Source organism: Bactrocera tryoni, unplaced genomic scaffold (genome assembly GCF_016617805.1).
Source record: "Bactrocera tryoni isolate S06 unplaced genomic scaffold, CSIRO_BtryS06_freeze2 scaffold_7, whole genome shotgun sequence".
Taxonomy (NCBI): Eukaryota; Metazoa; Arthropoda; class Insecta; order Diptera; family Tephritidae; genus Bactrocera; species Bactrocera tryoni.
The window spans coordinates 5,131,170-5,153,802 of NW_024396366.1; the positions used below are offsets into that span (position 1 = coordinate 5,131,170).

Consider the following 22,633-nt stretch of genomic DNA (forward strand, 5'->3'; position numbering starts at 1 on the left):
TCCATGCGTATAATTTTGAGAAGGTGTGGTTCAGATTTGATTGAACTTGCTTCACTAGCTTTGCTCCCAAATGAGCTGCACAAAGCTCGAGTCGTGGTAACGAAATAGTTTTCAGAGGTGTTATTCTTGTTTTCGCTGCTACTAGTACAACCTTAATCGTACCGTCCGCAAATTGTGTGCGACAATAAAGTGCGGCTGCGTATGCGACTTCTGATGCGTCGGTAAAAATAAGGAAAAACTGAGAGTCAGAAGTTTTGCTAGTTCCTAACCAGCGGCTTAGTTTTAGCGCTGATAGTTGCGGTATTTCACGACGATGTGCCAACCTTCTTCTTCTTCTTAATTGGCACTTCATAGTGTCGTGGTTTGACTTGTGGTCTTTTACCACCGGCATGATGTGGCATATAGTAGAGTTTATCTGTTGTCGTCTCAGCTGGACCTTATGCATGTGTCCCATAGAGGTGAGTCTATCCATAAACATGGTACACTCTTGCGTAGTTGTTCACATCTTCAAATCTTCCATGCGGAGTAATACTCGAATAGCTGTTTCTCCGATTCACCTATCAATACGTTTTTCTTCAAAGGTAAACGTACGATGAAGCGACCATCCGATGGACGCTCGGTCGTATCGTCGTATAGTTTCTCACACATAGATTCTTCTGGTGAAAAGAATTTGCGGGCGGCTAGTTCTTCGAGTTCCAAACTTGTGGATGAGTTGAGTTAAATGAAGGTCGGAATGTAAAGTTGAAATGTTCACCGGTGGGCTTTCTAAATTGGCAGCGTTGCCAAACAGTACCCATCCGAATAGAATATTTTGTTGCTTGGTGTTCCCGTTCAATCTTACGGAGTCCGTGTAGTAGAATTTGTCCATCAATTAAAATGTCTATTGGCCCGAGCTTAGAATAATGGCGATCGACTACCGGCAAATCCGTAAGATGCGGCCAAGAAGTTATCGCAAAGCGGAGGTTAGAAGATTGCTAGTAATTTTCGATAAGATGAGAGCGTACTTACTTGAAATTTGGTATCAAAACGCTGATATGGAGAATGTAACTTCTTCATTTGCACGGCCTCCTTTGCAGTGACCCAATTCCAGTGGACGTCAACGGATGACAGCGTTCTGGGAAGGCGAAGGCGAAGGCGTTGGACACACGCCCGGTGACGAATGAGGGTATGCGAACCGTTGTCAAGGAGTGCACGAGCAGGCTGCCAACAACGACCGATATAAACTTATACCCATAATTCTCAGCGGTTGCTAGTAGAATGACGCGATCAGCGCCGGAGTAGTGTGTGGGGTTACATTTAAACGTTGTTCATTTGAAGGAGCATTAGGCTTCGCGGGTTAATGGTAAAGTTTTCGTGAAGTAAGGTATATGATGACGTCATTGGCATAGCGCGACACCACGATGTGCTATGACAGTTAGTGAGGATATGCCTTTGCTGACACAATTTATGCACGTACCTAACTTCATAATTGCAGTTAGTTTTACCCTTGGAGTCGAGTTGACTGAACTGTGAGCAAACGTAGAGTGAGTGGAGTAATGGTACCATCATCAGTGAGCATGCGGTTTTCAAGAAATTTCAAAAGAACTGGAGAAAGATGGTGATCGTCCATGACGAGCGATAACCCCATTGCTTGCGGGTTTCGGGTGCTACCTTTGAAACGAAAGCTAGGTGAACAAGACAGGTATTTCGAGTGTGCACGTAGAGCACCAACGGTGTTGATGTTCGGAATTTAGCACTCTGTTTTATTCTCTTAGCAGTATCCTTGGTTGCACTCCCAATTGCCATGAGTGCTTTTAATGTGGCTGTCCAACATGACACGCATAACCTTGTACCTCGCAGTCAATATCCCAAGTTTCAGCGTAGTTGCTATCACATACTGCTAAGATAATCACCAAATCGAATGCTTCCATCCAAACAGTTTCGTAAATAGTGTAATTTTTTTTTTCCGGTCCGTCAAATTGCCATTCGTAAGGAATGAATGAGCAAAAAGCATCATGAAAAAGGAAGCCATTGAGTGAGATCACCACCAAAATGACGGCAAATGTAGTTTTGGAAGCGGTACTGAGCAGTTGAATCATGAACGATAGTTTGCAATGCCTGCTGCCTTTGAGCTGCGCATAGGCGTTTCAGAATAGTTTGCGTGCTGTACCACTCCTCACCTTGTATGCGCCTGCTCCTCCATGGAAGCCTCTCGCCGCCACATACATATGAGTTCCACCTCTTGTTATGCTACGCAAAACCGAATCCATTGCGCCTCCGCAAATTGAGGCGGGGCAGTTATTACTTCAGTGTCTGCTACCGACAGAGCATCCACTTTGCTAGATTGCAAATAGCGTTTTGATGGCATTTAGCGCGGAATCGCGAATTTTAGCCGAAGACATGATTAATATTTAAAATGCAGAAAAATGTTAAAAAGTAAAAGCGAATTTGCGGAATATCATTAATATGCGATGATATCCGCTCGAAGGCTCGAAGCTCCAAAATATGTTAATGAGCATTGAAGCGATCGCGGATGAAATATCGTGGATTGAAATATAAAGCGCGTGCTATGCGGGACGAATTCCGTTATTGAAGAGAGATAAAGCGGAAGCTGGTTTTAATAGCAAGCATATAAGTGCTGCCTATAAAGCTCAAACATATGTTTAGAGAGATGATGCCAGATAGGCGCGAACTGCGTTGTTGGTCGCATTTTTTGCCATACTATCGAATGTAGCAAAGTTTTCACTGAGTGCAGGAGTAAACTGGGTTTTTTTTTGGAATTTTATTGCTTCTCGCATGGAGCACTTTTTGTCTGTTTTTATGGTTATTATTTGTTTCATTTGTATAAATTTGGGACATATTTTGTCAGAAGATGCGTGATTACCTGAACAGTTTATGCAAAAGGAAGTACAAGGGGATGGTTGATGAGGTGGGAGAGCGCACTTGTCGCAAGCAGCGGCTTTGGTACATCCCTTTGTGGTGTGACCTAAAAGTTGACAGTTTTTGCACCTCATAGGGTTTGGATAAAATGGCCTTACCTTAGTTGTGTACCAAGACACTTCAATTTTTTCAGGAAGGTGATATTTATCAGAGGTCAGGAGAACGACTCCACTAGGTACTGGCTTTTGATTAATGTATTTAGGGAATTTGAATATTGATACAACTCCCTGTGCTTTTAAGTGTTCAATGATTTCATCGTCGGAGATTTCATTGAGGCATGGTGCGTAGATTGTTCATTTTGTGTAGTTAAGGTTGTTGTGGAGTTTTATTTCTACATCACATATGCCATATAAAGTTTTCCTTGATATGCATTTTTGAGCTATGTTGTTGTTTTTTACTAGTAATAAAAGTTTTCCGTCTCTAAGTTCTGATATGTTTATTATTTCGTTGCTTATATTTTTTAACGCTTTGTGCACCGCAAAACACGAATATTTGCTTATGGGTTTTTGAGAGTTCATTGCACTCAGCACTAAATATCTTGGGTTATCTTTTGTTGTTGGAGGAAGGCTTGGGAAATCGTTATTGGGAAATCGTTATTGGGAAATGCTTGTATTTTTTTCTTTTTGATTTAGGACTTGTTCATAACAGAGATAATCTGTTATCACCAAGAGAGTGTCCCCCTGGGGCATGTTGTTTGTTGTTCACTATACTATAATATATGCAGTCTTTAACACGTGCTTTAAATGAAAGTTCTAGAAGTTAGAATGCACTTACGAAAAAGGTGTGAGAGAATAGCAAAAAAAAAACATCAAAAGCACTACAAAAACACAACCGTTCGCTTCAAGTATCAGTCGATGAATTACTTAGTTATATTGTTTGAGAACTACATAAAGAAAAAACAGAAATACGCTCGGGCTCGCGTTGAGGTTATAATACGCGGGACGGATAACAGATTGACACTGACAGACGACAGTTGAATTGAATTGCAGACACTGACACTGAAATGACATTTACACTTGACAGACAAAGTTGCCAACTTAAAAGCCAACTTTAGTACTAAATTAAAAAAGCAGGAAATCGAGTCGACCATAAACAAAAAAAGTTAAAAAATGTTAGTATAAAAAAGGACTTAGAATTTTTTGATCATAAAAATATCGATTTTTATACCTTTTCAAAACTTAATTATAATATTATATCGGTACCTCGATATATCGAAACAATAAATATCGGTCAAAAATATCAATACATTAAAAAAATTATATCGATATATCGATATTTTTTCGACAAGCCTATTTAGTACACTCAGAATAATTGAATTATTTTAGTGTATGTTATCTTTATTCATATTGCAGATTGTGTACTATAGTTTTAGTTTAATTTAAATTATTGAAAAAACGAAATTTTAAGATATGGCAGCTAATCAACTATTGAGAGTTCCAAAGTTCATGTCAAGGACAGATCTATTTTGCCGATTTGGTAAGAATTTGATTTCGGACTTTGGACCCTTACTTAATGGTGTGAATGTACTTTTTAATATATTGTTAATTTATATTTATTTTATATAAAGGTGGATTAATGAATACAAAAAAGTTTGCTTCTACCATTGTTAAGGATGGGAGTGCAAAAGACTTACGGACAAAAATTGTAGATGACGTTTTAGTTGTTACTTTGGATTTACAAAATGCAAAAGTTAATTCTTTAAATGTATCCATGACCTCTGAGCTAAAGTCAATTTTACAAGAGCTCGAAACAAATAGCGCTATCAAATCAGCTGTGGTAATTTCTGGTAAACCAGGGTGCTTCATTGCTGGAGCTGATATAAGCATGCTTGAAAAATGTAGGACCTTGGAAGAGGCTTCAAATATTTCGAGAGAAGGACAAGATTTCTTTCATCAAATGGAAAATAGCCGAAAACCCATTGTGGCTGCTATTAATGGAGTATGTCTCGGAGGAGGTTTTGAATTAGCTATGGCGTGTCATTTTCGTATAGCAACAACATCAAGGACAACAAAACTCGGTACACCGGAAGTTTTATTAGGTCTTCTTCCTGGTGCTGGTGGTACAGTTCGGCTTTCGGAACTTAGTAACGTGAGAACAGCTTTAGATTTGTGTCTCACAGGAAAACGTGTATCAGCGAACAGAGCGAGAAAAATAGGATTGGTAGATTTGTTAGTTAATCCCCTAGGGCCAGGATTAGCTCCAAATGAAGAAAATACCATGCAATATTTGGAAAAAATCGCTATCCAAGTAGCAAAAGATATTGCCAGAGAAAAATTAAAGGTTTGTATATGATGTATTTCGCCCCATAAATTGTAACTTTTCGTATCAAGGTAAATCGTGGAAGTAAAAGTTTGATGGATAAAGTTTTGAAGGCCTCTATGGGCGTAGATTTCATTAGAAATAATATATTCAAAACTGCCCAAAAGCAAGTTTTAAGTCTATCAAACGGCCTTTATCCCGCACCTTTGAAAATAATCGATGTTATTCGAACAGGTATTGAAAAAGGAACTTCAGCTGGATATGAAGCTGAAAGCAAAGCATTTGGAGAACTTGCTATGACTCCGGAGTCAAAAGGCCTTATTAGCCTATTTCGTGGTCAAACTGAATGTAGAAAGAATCGTTTTGGACAGCCAAAATTGGAAGTTAAAACTGTCGGGGTGTTAGGTGCTGGCCTTATGGGTGCAGGCATTGCCCAAGTATCAGTTAACAATGGATATCAAGTTTTTATGAAAGACACATCCATTAAAGGACTAGCACGGGGAGTGGAACAAATCCAGAAAGGATTAGACGCTCAAGTGAAGAGAAAAAGAATGGGCGTAGTGGAATGCAATCAAATAATATCCAAATTAAAACCTACACTCGATTATAAAAAGTTTCAAAATGCAGACATAGTCATCGAGGCCGTATTTGAAGATTTAAAAGTCAAGCATGCAGTAATTTCAGAATTGGAGTCTATAGTGCCTTCTCATTGCATAATCGCAACCAATACAAGTGCAATACCTATCAAAAATATCGCTGAGGTCAGCTCAAGACCTGAAAATCTGATAGGCATGCATTACTTTTCACCTGTTGACAAAATGCAATTACTCGAAATAATTACACATCCGAAAACTTCTAAGGAAACTACAGCTAAAGCTGTGGCTGTAGGCCTTAAACAAGGAAAAGTAGTGATTACAGTAAACGACGGCCCTGGCTTTTATACAACACGTATTTTATCAACTATTTTGTATGAAGGAATCAGGTACGTATATCTTATTACTCACTTGTTTATGTAGTTTGTTCTTTGGGTCGGCTTTAATATACCGTCCCAGGATTTCGGGAATAAAATGGGTTGGTCGGATAGGGGAGATTCTCCAGATCAAGAATATATATAATTATAGCCGCAGGAAGCTAATTGTTTTCGAGATATTCGAGTTTAAACTTGAAAATTACCACTACATATTTTTATTACGTATTTTCTCGATGTACAATTAATTTTGCACTTATATTTTCCACTTTTTTATTTACTAACACATCACTAATTCGTTTTGTATTAATTGTAGGGTTTCGCGGCACTCACCTTCTACTTTTTGATAATTGAAAGTTGAAAATAAATGCGAAGAAAAAATAATAAATTATGAAGATGGGTATGTAATGTGTGCGATGTAGCAGCGTGTGATGCGGCCTGTTGCATATTTGGCACAGACCCCTGGATTCACATTCTTGAAGCCTATGCCTCTGCGATAAGCAGTTTTGACAGTGCCCATGTGCCTGGCCAACTTGCTGTCGTTGTAATGGCCGCAGTTTTGACAGTGCCCATGTGCTTGGCCAACTTGCTGTCGTTGTAATGGCCGCATCCCTCTAAATATCCCACAATGGTCGAATCCGTGAGGAACGGTGGCCTGTTGCACGTGCTGTTGCCGGTGCTGTTACCGCGGCTGTTGCAACTGCAGCTTGGGTTAGGCCCGGTGCGTTGCACGCTGGTAGCCGACCGAACGCTTGGCGTGGCTAACCCTGGCGTATCTACGTCCATGGTAATCTTTGTATAAAGGCGATTCTTAATGATAAATCTGTCATACAATTAGATATGGGTGATCGTTAGGGTGGGTCGATTCCGGACTTTTTTCGTTTCGGGATTTCTAATATGTAGTGCGGGAAAGTTGCCTTAGTACTTCCTGATTCCAATGCAACTTTTTGTTTTGAGATCGGATTGCATCTTCAACCCCAACTCCGGCCTTGAAATTTCGGAAATTCGCCTAAAATCGTTAAATTGTCTACCTAGCGCCTGAAATACGCATCTCAAGGCAAAATGTATCAAATAAAAGTTATTTGTCACGCCATTTGCTACCGAAATGGTATATGTGATCATGGCCGTAGGACGAACCGTTCACGAGATACGAGCGAACAGGCGGCGCGCCACAGCGCAAGCTGAAAATCGGCTTGCGGCCACACTTCTTGACGTTGATTTCGCCGAGTGCTATCAGTCACATTCATTCACCTACGCCAAGGGACACGTTCGGATAGGTCTCCACACAAATATTGTTTCATCGAGTTCCTTCACTCTTGTCGGTGATTTCGACGAGTTCTATCACTTACATTTATTTCCCTGCGCCATACGACACGTTCGGACTGGTCTCCACATAAATATTTTTTCATCGAGTTCCTTCACTCTTGTTGATTTCGCCGAGTGCTATCACTTATATTCTCTCAACAGAACACAGAACTCAAAATGTCTGTATCTAAATTTAAATATAGACAGAAATGTCCTGTGTTTGGCATATATCCCTACAATCTCTCTGAGTCCCAGTTACCGACTTACCAGGATGTTTTGTGTTATCAGTTTGAAAGATTTCGTATAGGACGACTCCAAGGCGACAACTATGAACCTAGGAGTAAAGAGGTTACAGAAATAGTTGCAAAAAAGGTTGAAATTACTTTCAAAAAGTCATCTATTCCGATAGTTTCACACATCAGAGTTGTACAAATGCTCACTACATACCATAAGAAATTTCTGACTCTTAAACAAATGTTTTTAAGGAACCCAATAGGTTTGAGCTCTAAAAGAGACGACTTTGGCTCTTCTACCGGAAAATTATTTGACATCGCTGCTTGTAAATGCATTTATTTTTCTTCTTGCACTTGTCCAAAGGAAAGGAAAGTTCCTATCAATGAACAACCATTTCTCTTGGACCAGAGAACCAGAAGAATTGGTCGCATTTGAAGTGTTGATCTACCTGAAATAAAAAAAGATTACAAAGAAAAATGAACGTAAAGAAAAGCTTTCAAAACGTCATTCAACATCAACACTTACCAGAAAAGTATCAGCTAGAACACGTGACCATTCAGATCAGCCAGACTCTCATACAGACGACAACAATGTAGGTGCGTCGCACATGGATTCTTCCAAAAACGATGCTGATGATGAATTTTCTCTTACATCCTCTAAAACCAAACAAAACACACTAGTATTAGAACACACTGCTATAGCTGCCCAAAGATTTGGAGTAAGTGATAGAGCAGCGGCCTTGATTGTTTCATCTGCTTTTCTGGGTGCCTTGATTGTTTCATCTGCTTTTCTGGGTGCCAAAAAAGCAGGTTTGATAACAGAGGATCAGGGTAGCTTTGTCACTGACAAATGCAAGATTAGTCGGGCAAAAAAAAATGTTGGAGTTAAGCTCCAAAACACCGAAAGTATTGACTCTGTATATGGGCTGTATTTTGACGGCCGCAAAGACAATACACTTACACAAGTCAGCGAAGGTGAAAAGTACTACCGCGGCACTGTCAAAGAGGAACATATTTCTCTTATAGCGGAACCTGGTTGTCATTATTTTGGCCACGTCACCTCTCCTTCCGGGTCAGCTGAGGATGAGACCCAAGCTATATGGCAACATTTACAAGACAATTCAGTTGATGTGGAACATCTAGAAGTTGTCAGTGCTGATGGCACCAACACGAACACTGGTTGGAAAGGTGGAATCATTCGGAAACTAGAAGAAATAATAGGTAGGCCATTACAGTGGGTTGTTTGTCTTCTACATTTCAACGAACTTCCATTTCGTGCTCTTTTCGAACACATAGATGGTGTCTCAAAGAGTCCAAATACATTCTCTGGCGACATAGGTAAACTGCTCCCTGATTGTGAGAAGTTGCCTGTTGTCAAATTTGAAAGTTTTCCATCCTGCCAATTACCTTCTGAGGTTATTATTCCGACCCAACTTAGCACAGACCAAGCTTATCTCTATAAAATATCAGAAGCTATTATTTCCGGTGAATGTTCCTCAGATTTAGCGTCGATGCATCCAGGTAACATGTGCAAATCTCGCTGGCTCACCTGTGCAAATTGAATTCTGAGATTATACATTTCTACTGACAAACCAACAAAGGAAATAAAGATTTTGGTCGAGTACATACTTACAGTTTACTCACCTTTGTGGTTTTCAATAAGATTCAACAGTTCAATCAAAGATGGCTCGCGCCATCTCTATGCTGCAATTCAAAGGTCGCGATACTTACCTGCTAAACTGCGTAAGGTTGTCGATTCATTCGTTCCACAGAATGCTTGCTTTGCTCTTCCAGAAAACATTCTCTTTAGTATGATGACTGACGAACGGATAGAAGTCAGAAAGTTGGCCCTTGACCTTCTACTGGCAGCCAGAGAAGCAGAGTCTGACACTGTAAATGGAAGGGTTAGATGTAATAAAATGCCAAAGCTGAATTTCAAAGCTAATAATTATTACGATATGATTAACTGGAAGACTATTACCTTGACTGTTCCACCAGTTCTTTGATCAGTTTCTAACGAAGAACTCATGAAAGGGCTGTCGGGAGACAACTGCAGAGGTATGGAAATTTAGTGTATTCACCTCTCACACCGTGGCAGGCGAGAGAACCGTCAAACTGGTGACAGAGGCATCTTCTTAAGTTATTGGCCCCCGATCTCGTGATCGTTTTATACGCTCTACACTGAAATCTAGGCAACAGGTGCCAAAGTTTAGTATAAAATCTGATTTTATCAATAAATTTGACACAGATTCAGACTAAAACAAGCCTGACATATGGCTGGTTGGTTGGGTTGGGCTTGGGAGGAACCCGAAGAGCTGCCACCTCCACGCGGTGGGTTTTGGTGACCAATACAGGTTAGCTGAGAGCTGCAACAATTTTCACCTTGCGCTGTGGCGCGCCGCCTTTTCGCTCGTAACTCGGGAACGGTTCGACCTACGGCCATGATCACATATACCATTTCGGTAGCAAATGACGTGACAAATAACTTTTGTTTTATACATTTTGCCATGAGATGCGTATTTCAGGTGCTAGGTAGCTAATTTCACGATTTTAGGCGAATTTCCGAAATTTCAAGGCCGGAGTTGGGGTTGAAGATGCAATCCGATCTCAAAACAAAAAGTTGCATTGGAATCAGGAAGTTCTAAGGCAACTTTTCCGCACTATTAGAAATCCCGAATCGAAAAAAGTCAGGAATCGACCCACCCTAGTGATCGTGCCACGATATGTGGCATGAATGTGTCGTCGTATTGATCGACCATTTTTTGTTAGTATTCTTTGTTATTTTTTGACGGTTTGTTGTTTTTTAACGGTTGTATTGGCGTATTTCTTGTTTTGATCGTTTTCATTTGATTGGTTTATTGTGTCGCGATAATATCGGTTGGTTTTTTGCGGTTTTCGGATTCGCGATCATCGGAGGTTGGCAGAAAGCGGTCTGGTTAGCGTTCCGTTTTGCGTACGGAGATCAATGACTCGTATGTGACCGTCGGAGCCGTAATGTAGCTTTTCTATGCGGCCAAGCCGCCTTTCGTTAGGGGGAAGGCAGTCATCATGGATGAGGACGCAATCTCCAAGTTTTGGCGCTTGTTCAGGAGTCTTCAAACGATATCTTTTGTGAAGATCCTTTATGTATTCTTCTTTCCATCGACGGTTGAAGTTATGCTGGAGAATTTTAATTCTTTCCCATCGATTTAATAGCGATAGCGACTCTACGCCTTGTTCAGGAATGGCCAGAATGGGTGCTCCCTTTAGAAAATACTATGGAGTTAAAGCGGTGAAATCTGATGAGTCTTGCGAGAGTATTATGAGTGGCCGTGAAATCAACAATTGACTAGATATTCAGGATGCGCCAAATCTTCGAAAAGATCGGTGAAAAAAGATCGACACACACTACCTTTTCGTCAATTTCAAAGCTGCTTTTGACAGCACGCCTCCTTGCCACGATGTCTGAATTTAGTATCCCCGCAAATCTAATACAGCTGTGTAAGCTGACGTTCAGCAACACTAATAGCTCTGTCATGTTCGGAAAGGACCTCTCCGAGCCGTTCGATTCTAAACAAGGTTTTAGACAATGCGACTCCCTTTCGTGTCACTTCTTCAACATACTTCTGGAGAAATTAATTCGAGCTGCAGAACTAAACAGATAAGGTACCATCTTTTATATGAGTGTATAGCTGCTGGTTGAAAACTACGAATGCCACGTCGGTAGCAATTATAAGGAATAAAATTGTCAGTTCGGCCGATCAAGGTTTTAATACCGTCAAAAATTTTAAGGCGATTATTTCGCGGTTAGATTTTACACATACTGACAAGCAACCAGTCTATTTGATTGAAGAAGAAATGTTAACTCTTTGGCAAGGAAGACTTTCAATATCTGAGATTTACGACGAGGTTGAAAATAAATTGACTTTGATAATAAATAAAACGATTATTTTTATAAAGAACTGATAGGGTCACTTTGCCAGAAATATAGGCATGATGTTTGTTTCTGGCTTGCGGAGGCCAATGAGCCACATCATGTTTTCGTCGCAACCCAAAGATATTCCTAGTGCCTTGACATGAGCACAATAAACGAAGCAAATCACGCTCCATATTCTTTTGCAAACTCCTTCTATAGTAGAATGGATGCAGCTCATTTAGGAAAAACTGCTGGAAGGATAATTGCTCCACACCACTCACCTCATTACAAACAAGTGGATAAAAAATATTTAGACGCCTATGGAGGTTGGTCCTAATGTATCGCACTACAGGCAAGTAGGGAATTATAACCCCGATCGGAGAGCTGAGCGGGATTTTCAAAGAACCCCAATGGCATCCCAAAACTTTAGTCAAAGGCCGGCGGCCAATAGTAATCCACACTCAGGAAAGGGAATTAATAAAAAGAAGAAAAAGAATATGGCAAAAATACAGAGGGTTAATCACTTAAGCCAAGATTCGGTTTAAAATTTTGATGATAATGCATCACAATGTGACAGGGGCGGGAAAAAAGTTTATTAAACCCAACGACAATTTAAAAGGTGTAAGAAATATAGACAACTCATTTAAAGTAGGATACACCCATTGTACTGCCATGATAAATAAAAGGTGTTTTAATAATGTGATTAGAAGGACTTCTCCTTTTTGTCTTCTTTTCGAACTTAAAACCTTTGATGGGATTATTGGGTTTGATTTCTTAAAGTACGTTGACGCAAAAAGAGATTTAAAAATAGGAATCCTTTACTACAAGGGTGGTGCAGAGAAATTGTCTTATTATGACTGTAAAAACGTCAATGATATAGTGACAAGTGGGAAATATTTCTTTTATGTATATTGGAAATACATTCATAAGTTTTCGCAAACCCAGATGAGGCTTTGCCGTTTTACACTAATGTGGTAGCCACCATTATGACAGTTGATAATGAACCGATTTATTCAAAGTCATAACCTTACTCGATAGCCGCTTCAGAATTTATAAATCAGGAAACTAAAAATTTACTTCCAGATGGAATAATTCGTTCTTCTCGATCACTATATAGTAATTCTATGGGGGTTGTCGACAAACAATGAATAGACGAGAGTGGGAGAAAGAAGATGCAGATGGTAATTGATTTTTGGAAACTGAATGTCAAAACAGTTTCTAACAGATATCTCCCTCCAGATACTTCGGTTATTTTAACTAACATGGGGAAATCGCATTATTCACTACACTCGATTTAAACTTTTGTCTGTCAACGACAGGCGAAATACTACACAGTGTGAAGTATGAATTTTGTAGACTCCTTTTCGGACTAAAAAATGCGTCTAAAATTTTCAAAAGGGCAATATTGTGATGATGTTCTTAAAGATGAAATAGGAAAATGCTGTCTTGTAGCAATGAGGAGTATCATTACAGAGACATCGAAAAAATTTAACAAAACTTAAATTTCTTAGGGAACAAGTGGAGTTTCTAGGATTTATTGTTTCGAAGGAAGGGATAAAAAAATGCCCTAATAAAGTCAATGACATTCTGAATTATAGAACACCTAGCACTTCGTGATTTACAATAATTTTTGGGGCTATCTGGTTAATATAGAAAGTTTATTAAAGATTATGCCTCTATAGTTAAGCCTCTCATAAGATACTTAAGGGGAGGTAACGTTCATGTGGGAACCAAACAATCAAAAAAATATTAGAATTGAGTTGGACAACAACGCGTTGACAGCTTTCGAAAAAGTTAAAAGAATTTTATCCTCTGAGGACATACTTCTGCTATATCATTTGACCTTCGCTGTCTCGGACAAGCAACCAAACACAAAAATAAAGCGCTGGCGAGCATTTGTGGAAGACTTTTCACATAATTTAATTAAATGATTAATGAAATAGAGCAGGATTTGTCATCTTTTACACTGCATAGTGAAGAATCTCTAACAAAAGTTATTCCAAAAGTGAAAAATCCTGTTAATCATTTCGAAATCAGATAATTCTTGAAGAAGGAAATATCATAACCAAGAAGGCAAAAATTATTTTCAAGTCAAGGATAAGGCATCAAATTGCATTTAAATTTTCGGGATTTACTAGAAATGAATGGTGAATGTGTTAATCATGATATTGTTAACAATATTCATTGCAGTTTGCCTATTTTGTGCAAGATTCAGGATGAGATTGTCAATCGAATTTCGTCACACAATGAAACAAGCTAATGATGTTTTTAACGAAGAAGATCAACACGAAATACTGGGAATGGGACACAGTATGGCACACCGCTCTATCCGAGAGAATATTAAACAGTTATTGAACCACTACTGTTTCCAAATAAGTGAAAGAAATGAAAGGTAATTATGGCCAACTGCAAAATTTTTAAAGAAGTCAAGTACGACCGGCATCCGACAAACTCAGAGTTAGGAAAGACTTCGATACGATCCCGTACAGAGGAAATATTGCACATAGGCATTTATTCCACTAATAAATACAACTTTTTAACTTGCATTAACAAGTTTTCAAAATTCACCACAGTAATTTCTATTGCATCGAGGACAATTGAATCATCGCCTCGAATAACGTTGTAAGTGACATTTTTTGGCAATCCTGTTTTTTTTGCAAATTACCGTTAATAATGCTCTCCCGTATCATGAGAGCGCAAAATTTTACAATATCCATCAGTTTTTAGCTATTGAGCTGCGTCCCAAAGTCAGTAGTGAGTGGGAAAACGTTTTAAGTGCTGGTGATCATGGCAAATTTAGAGGTGTTGAGCACCATTCAAAAGTGCAATAAAGGAAAAAAACGTAAAATAAATTATGAAAATTGGAAAGATATAAGTAATAAGAGGCTGAGAAATAGTGGAGAAGCATATTCAGGAAGAAATGGAAAGTTAAAATATAAAAAAATGCTCCAGAAACGGTAATGTGGAAAAACGTTGTAAGTGTAAGCTGTGTCAATATCAGTTTTGTTTTTGTATTCATCAGAGTTTGAACTGCGCTTTTTATCTACAGTGCTAAAGCTTCAAATTGGAGACTATTCAGAAGCATTTCTCTCAATTTTATCAAATGGACTATGACAAGCAAACAAATTTTTTACGCTCTTTAATCGAATTGAAAGAACCGCAAAGAAGAAGAGTTTCAGAGAGCACATCACGCGTCGAAATCTAACTGTGAACTATTTTCTACCACAGCACAATGAGAGAAAAGTGAGAGTGTGCAAACAAATGATTTGTCATACCTTTCAAGTGACCCAACGAAGACTACAAATTTTGAAGTTGAAAAACTGAAGGCGGGAGATAGTTTGAGTGATCAGCGCGGACGGCATGATAATCGGCCGAATAAAACCGTTAATGCTGAAAAGAAAAGTGTCATGGAACACATAGAAAGCTTTCCTTGTCAAGAAAGTCACTACAGTCGTTCTAGTTCAAAAAAATTGCCTCCATCCAGATTTAACTATTACAAAAATGTTTAAATTATTCATAGGAAAATATCCAGATAGCACTATAAGTTATAATACATACAGATATATTAACGCAGAATTCAGTTTGCGATTTGGATTACCAAGGTCCGACACTTGTAAGCTCTGCGATAAGTATTATATAGAAACGATTGCCGCTGAAGACCAGAATAAAATAAGATGCATAGAGAAACTGGCAGAGGCACATCACAAAAAGGCTGAAAAAGCATATTCTAAGCTGAGTGATGACACAAAGTCAGCTTTAGGTAGTTCCCATATTGTTGCGCTCTGCGTTGACTTACAGCAAGTGATTTATACTCCAAATCTCACACATACGGACGTCTTTTATCAGCGGCAGTATTCGAATTACAACTTCGCTATACGTAATTTGGGGCAAAATACTGTTGACATGTATACTTGGCATGAAACAGTTGCAAAAAGGGGTGCAGCTGAAATCGCTTCATGTATTTTAAGACACATCACTTCCACCTACGCTATTTTAAAAGCTGGAGATGTGAGAAAATTAATTATTTGGTCCGACAGATGTGTGGGTCAAAATAATAATTGGACCATGATCGCCTTAATTTACCATCTAATAAAATGAAATACTTTTCTGAAGCTAATCAGAAATTTTTAGTTTCTGGACACAGCTTTTACCGTGTGATAGAGATTTCTCTCTAATTGAAAGGAAAAAGAAAACAGCGCGGATTTATACCACAGAAGATGTTCAGCGAAATGATTAAATCAGCTAAGCCTTCTTCCTTTCAGGTGCATCAAATGCTTCAAATTGACTTTAAAAACTTTGATGTTCTCATAAAAAATTTAAACAAAAATACGTGCAAAATAACCGAAGGTAGATGGCTACAAATTACTGCAGATGACATGCAAGTTTTACGTCTCAGAATGAATCACAGTAATGGCGAACCATGGCATTGTCACAGCTTTAAGGAAAAAAGTCAAAATGTCAGCAGAAATATGCGCGAGATATATTACGTCCATATGAATTACCAGTTCTTCGAAAGAAACCAATAGCGATTTCTGCTGAAAAGAAAAAAGACTTGTTAGCAATGGCGGTCTATTTGCCCAATCAAGATGCTGAGTTTTATAGGGCCATTTGTAGTTAAGTTAGATACTGAAATTATGAATTATTATTTTTATTTTCAACTTCTTACATGAAAACTAAATTGCCGCTTTGTTTCTTCTTCTTTATTGAAATAAAAACTGAAATAGAAGCATTATTGTTTAATTTATTATTACTATTTACCACAGAAGATGTTGGTTCTTTAATAAAATCTGTAATAACGCAGGGTATTGCGTTATTTTAATAAGAAAGTAAATTTTGTAATTATTGAAACTTTATATTTTCCTTTAACCAGTATAATTGAACTCGATATTTAAATTTTAATTATCACTATCAGTGTGGAAAAATGTTGTAAGTGCCATCGGCTATGATGCTGCGTGTAGTGGAAAAACGTGTTATCGTCGCTACAAGCAAGGCGTTTACAACGTTATTCCATTAAAAAAAATTTAAACAGCGAACCTTGTTAATACTGTACATTTTTTTTGTTTAAAACTTTTGTAAAATATTAACAAAAGATGTAATATAAATAAATATTTAAGCAAAAACTATTTAAAAAAAGAATCCACGTGTTTAAAACGTTTTTCTTCTCTGTTGAAAAATTCCAAATTTGGCGCTTACAACGTTATTCGAGGCGATGATTCAATTATTGAAGTAAACCAAACTTTGTTACAAAAAAGAATAGAGAATAGCAAAACGGGGTTATCTTTTTAAGTATAGTTCTGAATAACTCACAAGTCTTTAAATAAGTATATAGTGGTCTAAATATAATTTATGTATATATAAGATAATATAGTTATATATATATATCTATCTCGATCGGTAAATTCAGCCTCCAGGAGGAAGCATCTTCAAATGGGTTTGAGGCTGATCGACTTCGTCGGGGCCGGAAATATGGTTTTCTGTAGTACTAGATTCATCAAGCTTATGTTTGTTAGTAGCCGCATCTTTTCGTAGAATTTTCAAGCATTGCCCCTGTCGGCCAGCTTGTCAAGCTCTTCGTACTTACCTTCCCTTATACCGTAGATGTAGAAAATCGCTCGGCTGTCTGTTTTGAGTGCAGTTTCTAGGCGTCGAACCTTCTTTGTGTTTGTTGACGTGCGGTTTTTGCTGAACAGAGGCGGGTCTCCGGATCGCATCTTGACAGCAATAAATGGCCGAGTCGATGATACATCTTTGGTCACATCGTCCTTCTCTTCCGTCGGGCGCGGGCGCAAAACAGCGATATGTTGAAGAACCTCGCTTTGATGCGAATTATTGATAGACGTTCATCCAGAGTAGAGCAGTTATAACAGATCTGGATAATATCATTTACTCCATAATTTTGGGTAAATTGAATGTTATAAATGTCATAATTTTGGATACAGACGAATTTTCAATATTCAAATATTGATCACACTTTAAATGTAAGCCTAAGTAATATTGTAAGTAATTCTATTTCATACTTTAGCTTAGTCCGCAAGCACACGTCGATAAAATAATTTTTGGAGATCGATAATTTCAGTTACAAACTGCACGGCAGCGCTATCTGCAAGTTTTTTTTTAATAAAAACGGATTCTACATGTGTGAGACAACTATTCAACAATAATAAGGCGGCATGCAAAACTACCTACAATAACCTTGATCATATTATCGAAGTTGACAATGGCTTAATTATCATAAACGACGAAACAGTCGAAGTTGGGGAAGAAGAAAAATCATGGGTTGCAATATCCGCTACTTATTTAGTGACATTTGAAGGAGATATTTGTATTAATGGTAGGACTTTTTTTTAACGAAAAAGTGAAGGCAACGGTCCGATATGGGATTCCTTCAGCACAGTTTAACTTGACCGAACATTTGGAAATTTTAAGCCTACCTTATTTGCGCAAATTTAATTTGAAGAACCTTGGATACATTAAAAACCTACATGAAATAGTTCATAACCGCATTGCCCAATGCATGTTAGTTAGAGGAAGCGGTAGCCGAGATCATGAGAGCGGCCGCCGTCCTCTTGATTTAGAAGGGGGACAGTTAACACATTAGTCTGCCCACTGTAACGTTCCTAGAACTACTCCACGCCAGCCATTAAGCGCGGGAATAGTCCGAGTCAACGTTTTCCCACCAACTTGCAAATTCTTCGCTACAACAGCAAGCTCATATTTCAACGCAGCAACAGCAAAATACCTGTTGTCTATACAATAACAACAATCGCCAAATTGGATAAAGTTACGCTACAACAACAAACAACATCAGGTGCAGTAGCGGCAGTAACGCTAAAATTGTGCCAAGAGTAAGGAATAGCAAGCAGGGCATACAAAATAAACAGGACTTTAAATAAAAAACGGAACGAACGGTTTTTTCGGCAAAATCAATTTATTTTATTCAAAATAGTCTCCTGCTCAATACGGCTTTTTGCACGGTCCAAAAGCATGTCGGTGCAAGCCTTTTGAATGGCCTCTACGTCTGCATAACGATTTCCTTTCATGGGCAAGTGCATTTTTCCGAAAGGAAGAAGTCGCACGATGCAATATCAGATGAATACGGGGAATGGTTAATGGTTAAAATGTGATTTTTGGTCAAATAATCTTACTTCGAATGTTGGATTCTGAGCAATTTTTGGTCGTCAGTCAATTTGTGCGGAACAAACCGTGCACACACCCAGTGGCGTAGCTTGGTGGGGCGAAGGGGCCGTCGTCCGGGCGCAACGTCTTGGGGGGCGGCAAAACGATCATCACTGTTTTTTAAAACTCCAATTCGGGTAAAAATTTCTGCAAATTGTGTCAAAAGTGTACAAGATGTAGGGCGAAAATGGGTTTTTTCTATGGCTTTTAATAAGATATCTTGTAAATTTACTATCAATTTCCTCAAAAATCGTTTTGTGAGAATTTTGGAACTTCAGAATTTACGTGGCTTCTAGTTCCTAAATTTTATATACTTAATATCGAAGATATTTTGTTAAAAATCACTTTTGTTCGAACCACCTCATGAAACTTGTAGGTAGGTAGATAAAGGGGGGTGACAGAACATTTGTTCTGTTGTAGCTACGCCACTGCACACACGTTTCGTAAGCCCAAATGTTCGGTCAAAATGCGATAAATCGATGTTTTGGAGATGTTCAATTCCATTTCCATGAATTTCAATGATGATTTCTCCTGATTTTTGATGAATTCACACACAGTTTCGATGGAATTTCCGGTGATCACGGATTTTGATTGGCCCACATGTTGATCGCCGTTTATGTCCTCACGATCACTTTCAAATCGTTGAAACCACTCGTGCACTCTGCTACACTATAGACAATCCTCGCCATAAACTTGTTTCATCAATTGAAACGTTTCGGTAAAAGTTTTACCAGTTTTAAAACAAAATTTAATGTTGGCTCTTTGTTCGAAGCTCATTTTCGCACTGATAACAAACATACTGACACTTAAAATGCAATAACTTCACTTCCAAACAATGAAATGTCATGAAATTCTCACTGGACGATCGATAAAGATAGCAAATTCCAACGCACCGACATATATGTATGCACATAGATGGCGCCACCAGGGGGAGCTAGATTCAAAAAGTCCTGTTTATTTTAGTGTTTTTGTAGTTCGTAATACAAAAAATAGCTTTTCATGGAAAACAAAAATGGCTTTTCTTTGCGAATATATTTCTTAAATACGGACTGTAATTTTATTCGGACCTTTTGTACATTATTAAGAATACTTTTGACAATGTACCATAATTTTTTTTTATCCACGTTTTTCTCAAAACTACTATTTCAAAGTCCGTGTTCACAGTCATTTCAGAACTATTTGACAGATTCATTTCAAACTTTGTACACATTTTCGACATATAAAATACCTCCTCCCACCGTTTAGTAAATTTTTTTAAGGGGGTTTTCCACCCAAAAATGGAGGAATTTTTTAGTGGAAAATAGCAGTTTTCACTTTAAATGGCCGCCTAAAATTTTTAAATGAAAAAAATTATCAGAGAACGATGGGGGGAAGATTAGATCATTAATTGATTAATTTTCCTTCGTTTTTTATTTTCGGATAATATCCAGCCGAGCTGTGGTGAACACCGCATATTATTTTTTTCTCAAGACGTTCTGGGAGAAGCTCTGTTACCGGCTTATGCTTCAATATTTCTGCATGAAAAAATTACCCTAGATTTTCAAAAGTATAGTCAATAATGTACATAAAGTCCGAATAAAATTACTTAATACATATTTAAGAAATAAATTTGCAAAAAAATTATTTTTTCTATATGAACAAAATTTGGAGTTAGAGACTTCGAGTTATAGAAGTTTTCAGTTTTCATAAAAACATACAATTTTCAAAAAGCTGTAAAATATAAATTTATGCATATACAGCTTTATTTATTTACTTTGCATAAAGTTTTTTGCTTATGTACAGTTGCGGTCAAACTCTTATTAGTGCTAGGCATTCATTTCATAGCCATATGTGATCATACTTATGTACATGCGTGAAAGAAGTGTTTGAAAAATTAAAATTATCTAATTTTTTTTTTTTGTGAAAATAACGGTGAAATTCATTTATTTAATTGAAGTTTTTGGTTTTAATGTTAAAATTTTACTTGTTGCTCACCCTCAGTGGTACGTAATGCTATCAGGTACCAATCAAGTAATAAAAAACGTGGAGTCAATAAGAAAAGTCAGTTCCATTGTCAGGTACCCAAGGCAGATTCCATTTGCGGCTGCTACAGAGGTAAAATACGCCTTTAATGTAATTAGAAGGTTTTAAAGGCAAAAAAAGATATATGATGTGTTTATTTGCGGCGACATGAGTAATATAATTTTATTAAATTTAATGACTTATTATTGTACAACTTTTGAAGTATATTAGCAAAATTTTCAATGAAAAATATTAATAAATAAGCCTGTGACGGTGAATTACCAGAAGCGCCTTGATAAAAGTGGTTTAGCGGTGAACATTACGGGATCATCTTAAACCAAAAAAATGATATGCGTTTTAAAGGTGAGATATTTCTCGAGGTAGTCAGAAAGAGTTTTTTTTCTATTTTTTGCAGCACTTGGAAGTACAAAGCACGATTTTAGTTAAAAAAAATCGCCGTTAATTTGTTAATAAAAAATAGAAAAAAAAATGGAAAAAACTCCATCTGAATACCTGTTGATTTATGTGAAGAAGTAATGTTCAGATTTTCAAAAGGATCGGTTCAGTAGAGTAGTAGTAGTAGTAGTTCTAATGTTCACGAAAAATAACGTTTTCGGGAAAATCGATTTGAAGTTTCAAAAGTTTCAAAGTCAGGTATCACGGCCGGTCATTTAAAACGCTGTAGCTCCGTTAGTTTGACTATAATTGACTCAAAATTTGTACACAATATTCTCGACATATTGGTCGTTTAGAAAAAAAAAAATAAAAAAAATTTAAAACCTTAGCAGATATAAAATTAATATAGATCTCACATATATCGTTGTTAATTAGTTGCTCGCAACTGTATGTGTAAATCAATTGCTACATATTTTATTAATTTATAGGCTTATTCAGGAGGGCGTGGAACCAACTGAACTTGACAATTTAACAAAACGATTTGGTTTTCCAGTAGGCGCTGCTACATTATTTGATGAGGTTGGAATTGATGTGGGTGCTCACATTGCTTTCGATTTGGCCAAAGTAAGTTACAATGAAAATTAATTTATTAAATGTTTTTTTTACATTCACGTCAATTTTAATTTTATGTATTATAATAATCTGATAAATATACGCAAATATAAAATATTTAATTTACTTTATGCATTTTATAGGCATTCGGACAACGGTTTAGTGGAGGAAATTTGAATTTGTTGCAAGATTTAGTTCTAGCGGGATTTTTAGGTAGGAAATCCGGAAAGGGCATATTTATATACGATGGAACTCAAGGAAAGGGCAGTCGGCCTGTAAATATGGATTTCCTTACCATTGTAAAAGAGAAATATTCTCTTGTCTCAAAGGGAGCAAATACCACAGAAGATTTAACTATACGAATGGTATCGCGTTTTGTGAATGAAGCTGTTCTCTGCTTAGAAGAAGGAATTTTGGATAATCCTTTAGAAGGTGATATTGGTGCTGTATTTGGTTTAGGATTTCCACCTTTCTCGGGAGGGCCATTCCGTTGGGTCGATCATTACACAGCATCAAAATTAGTAGAAAAGATGAAGTCATATGCTGATTTGTATGGCATCGCATTTAAACCTGCACAAACCTTGGTGGATATGGCGAAAAATTCTTCGAAGAAATTCTATCCAAACGCTGGATCATCTAAATTATAAAATGTACGTAAATAAGCAAACTAACTTGCTCATATGAAACCTTTTCACTATATGGAAAAAGCAACATTATTGTATGTCGAATAAGCAATTTTTTACTCATTAAGTTAAAAATAAAATCGTAAATAAATCGTAAAATATCTCTAGTACAAGAGAATACAGGAACTTACACAATTTTTTTTTTAGCTGAAGGGGTAAGAGGGTATGTGAGGTCAAAGCTTGTATT

General features: G+C 37.5%; 1 protein-coding gene across 1 annotated transcript; it reads left to right on the plus strand.

Moving 5' to 3' along the window:
* The first annotated feature begins 4,222 nt into the window (after positions 1-4,222).
* Positions 4,223-22,572, plus strand: LOC120781412 (trifunctional enzyme subunit alpha, mitochondrial). Its single transcript, XM_040113624.1, has 5 exons — positions 4,223-4,395; positions 4,487-5,199; positions 5,250-6,160; positions 21,640-21,775; positions 21,907-22,572. The coding sequence occupies exons 1-5, from the start codon at positions 4,329-4,331 to the stop codon at positions 22,408-22,410; spliced, it is 2,331 nt and encodes a 776-aa protein (XP_039969558.1). The 5' UTR covers positions 4,223-4,328; the 3' UTR covers positions 22,411-22,572.
* Positions 22,573-22,633: the final 61 nt, after the last annotated feature.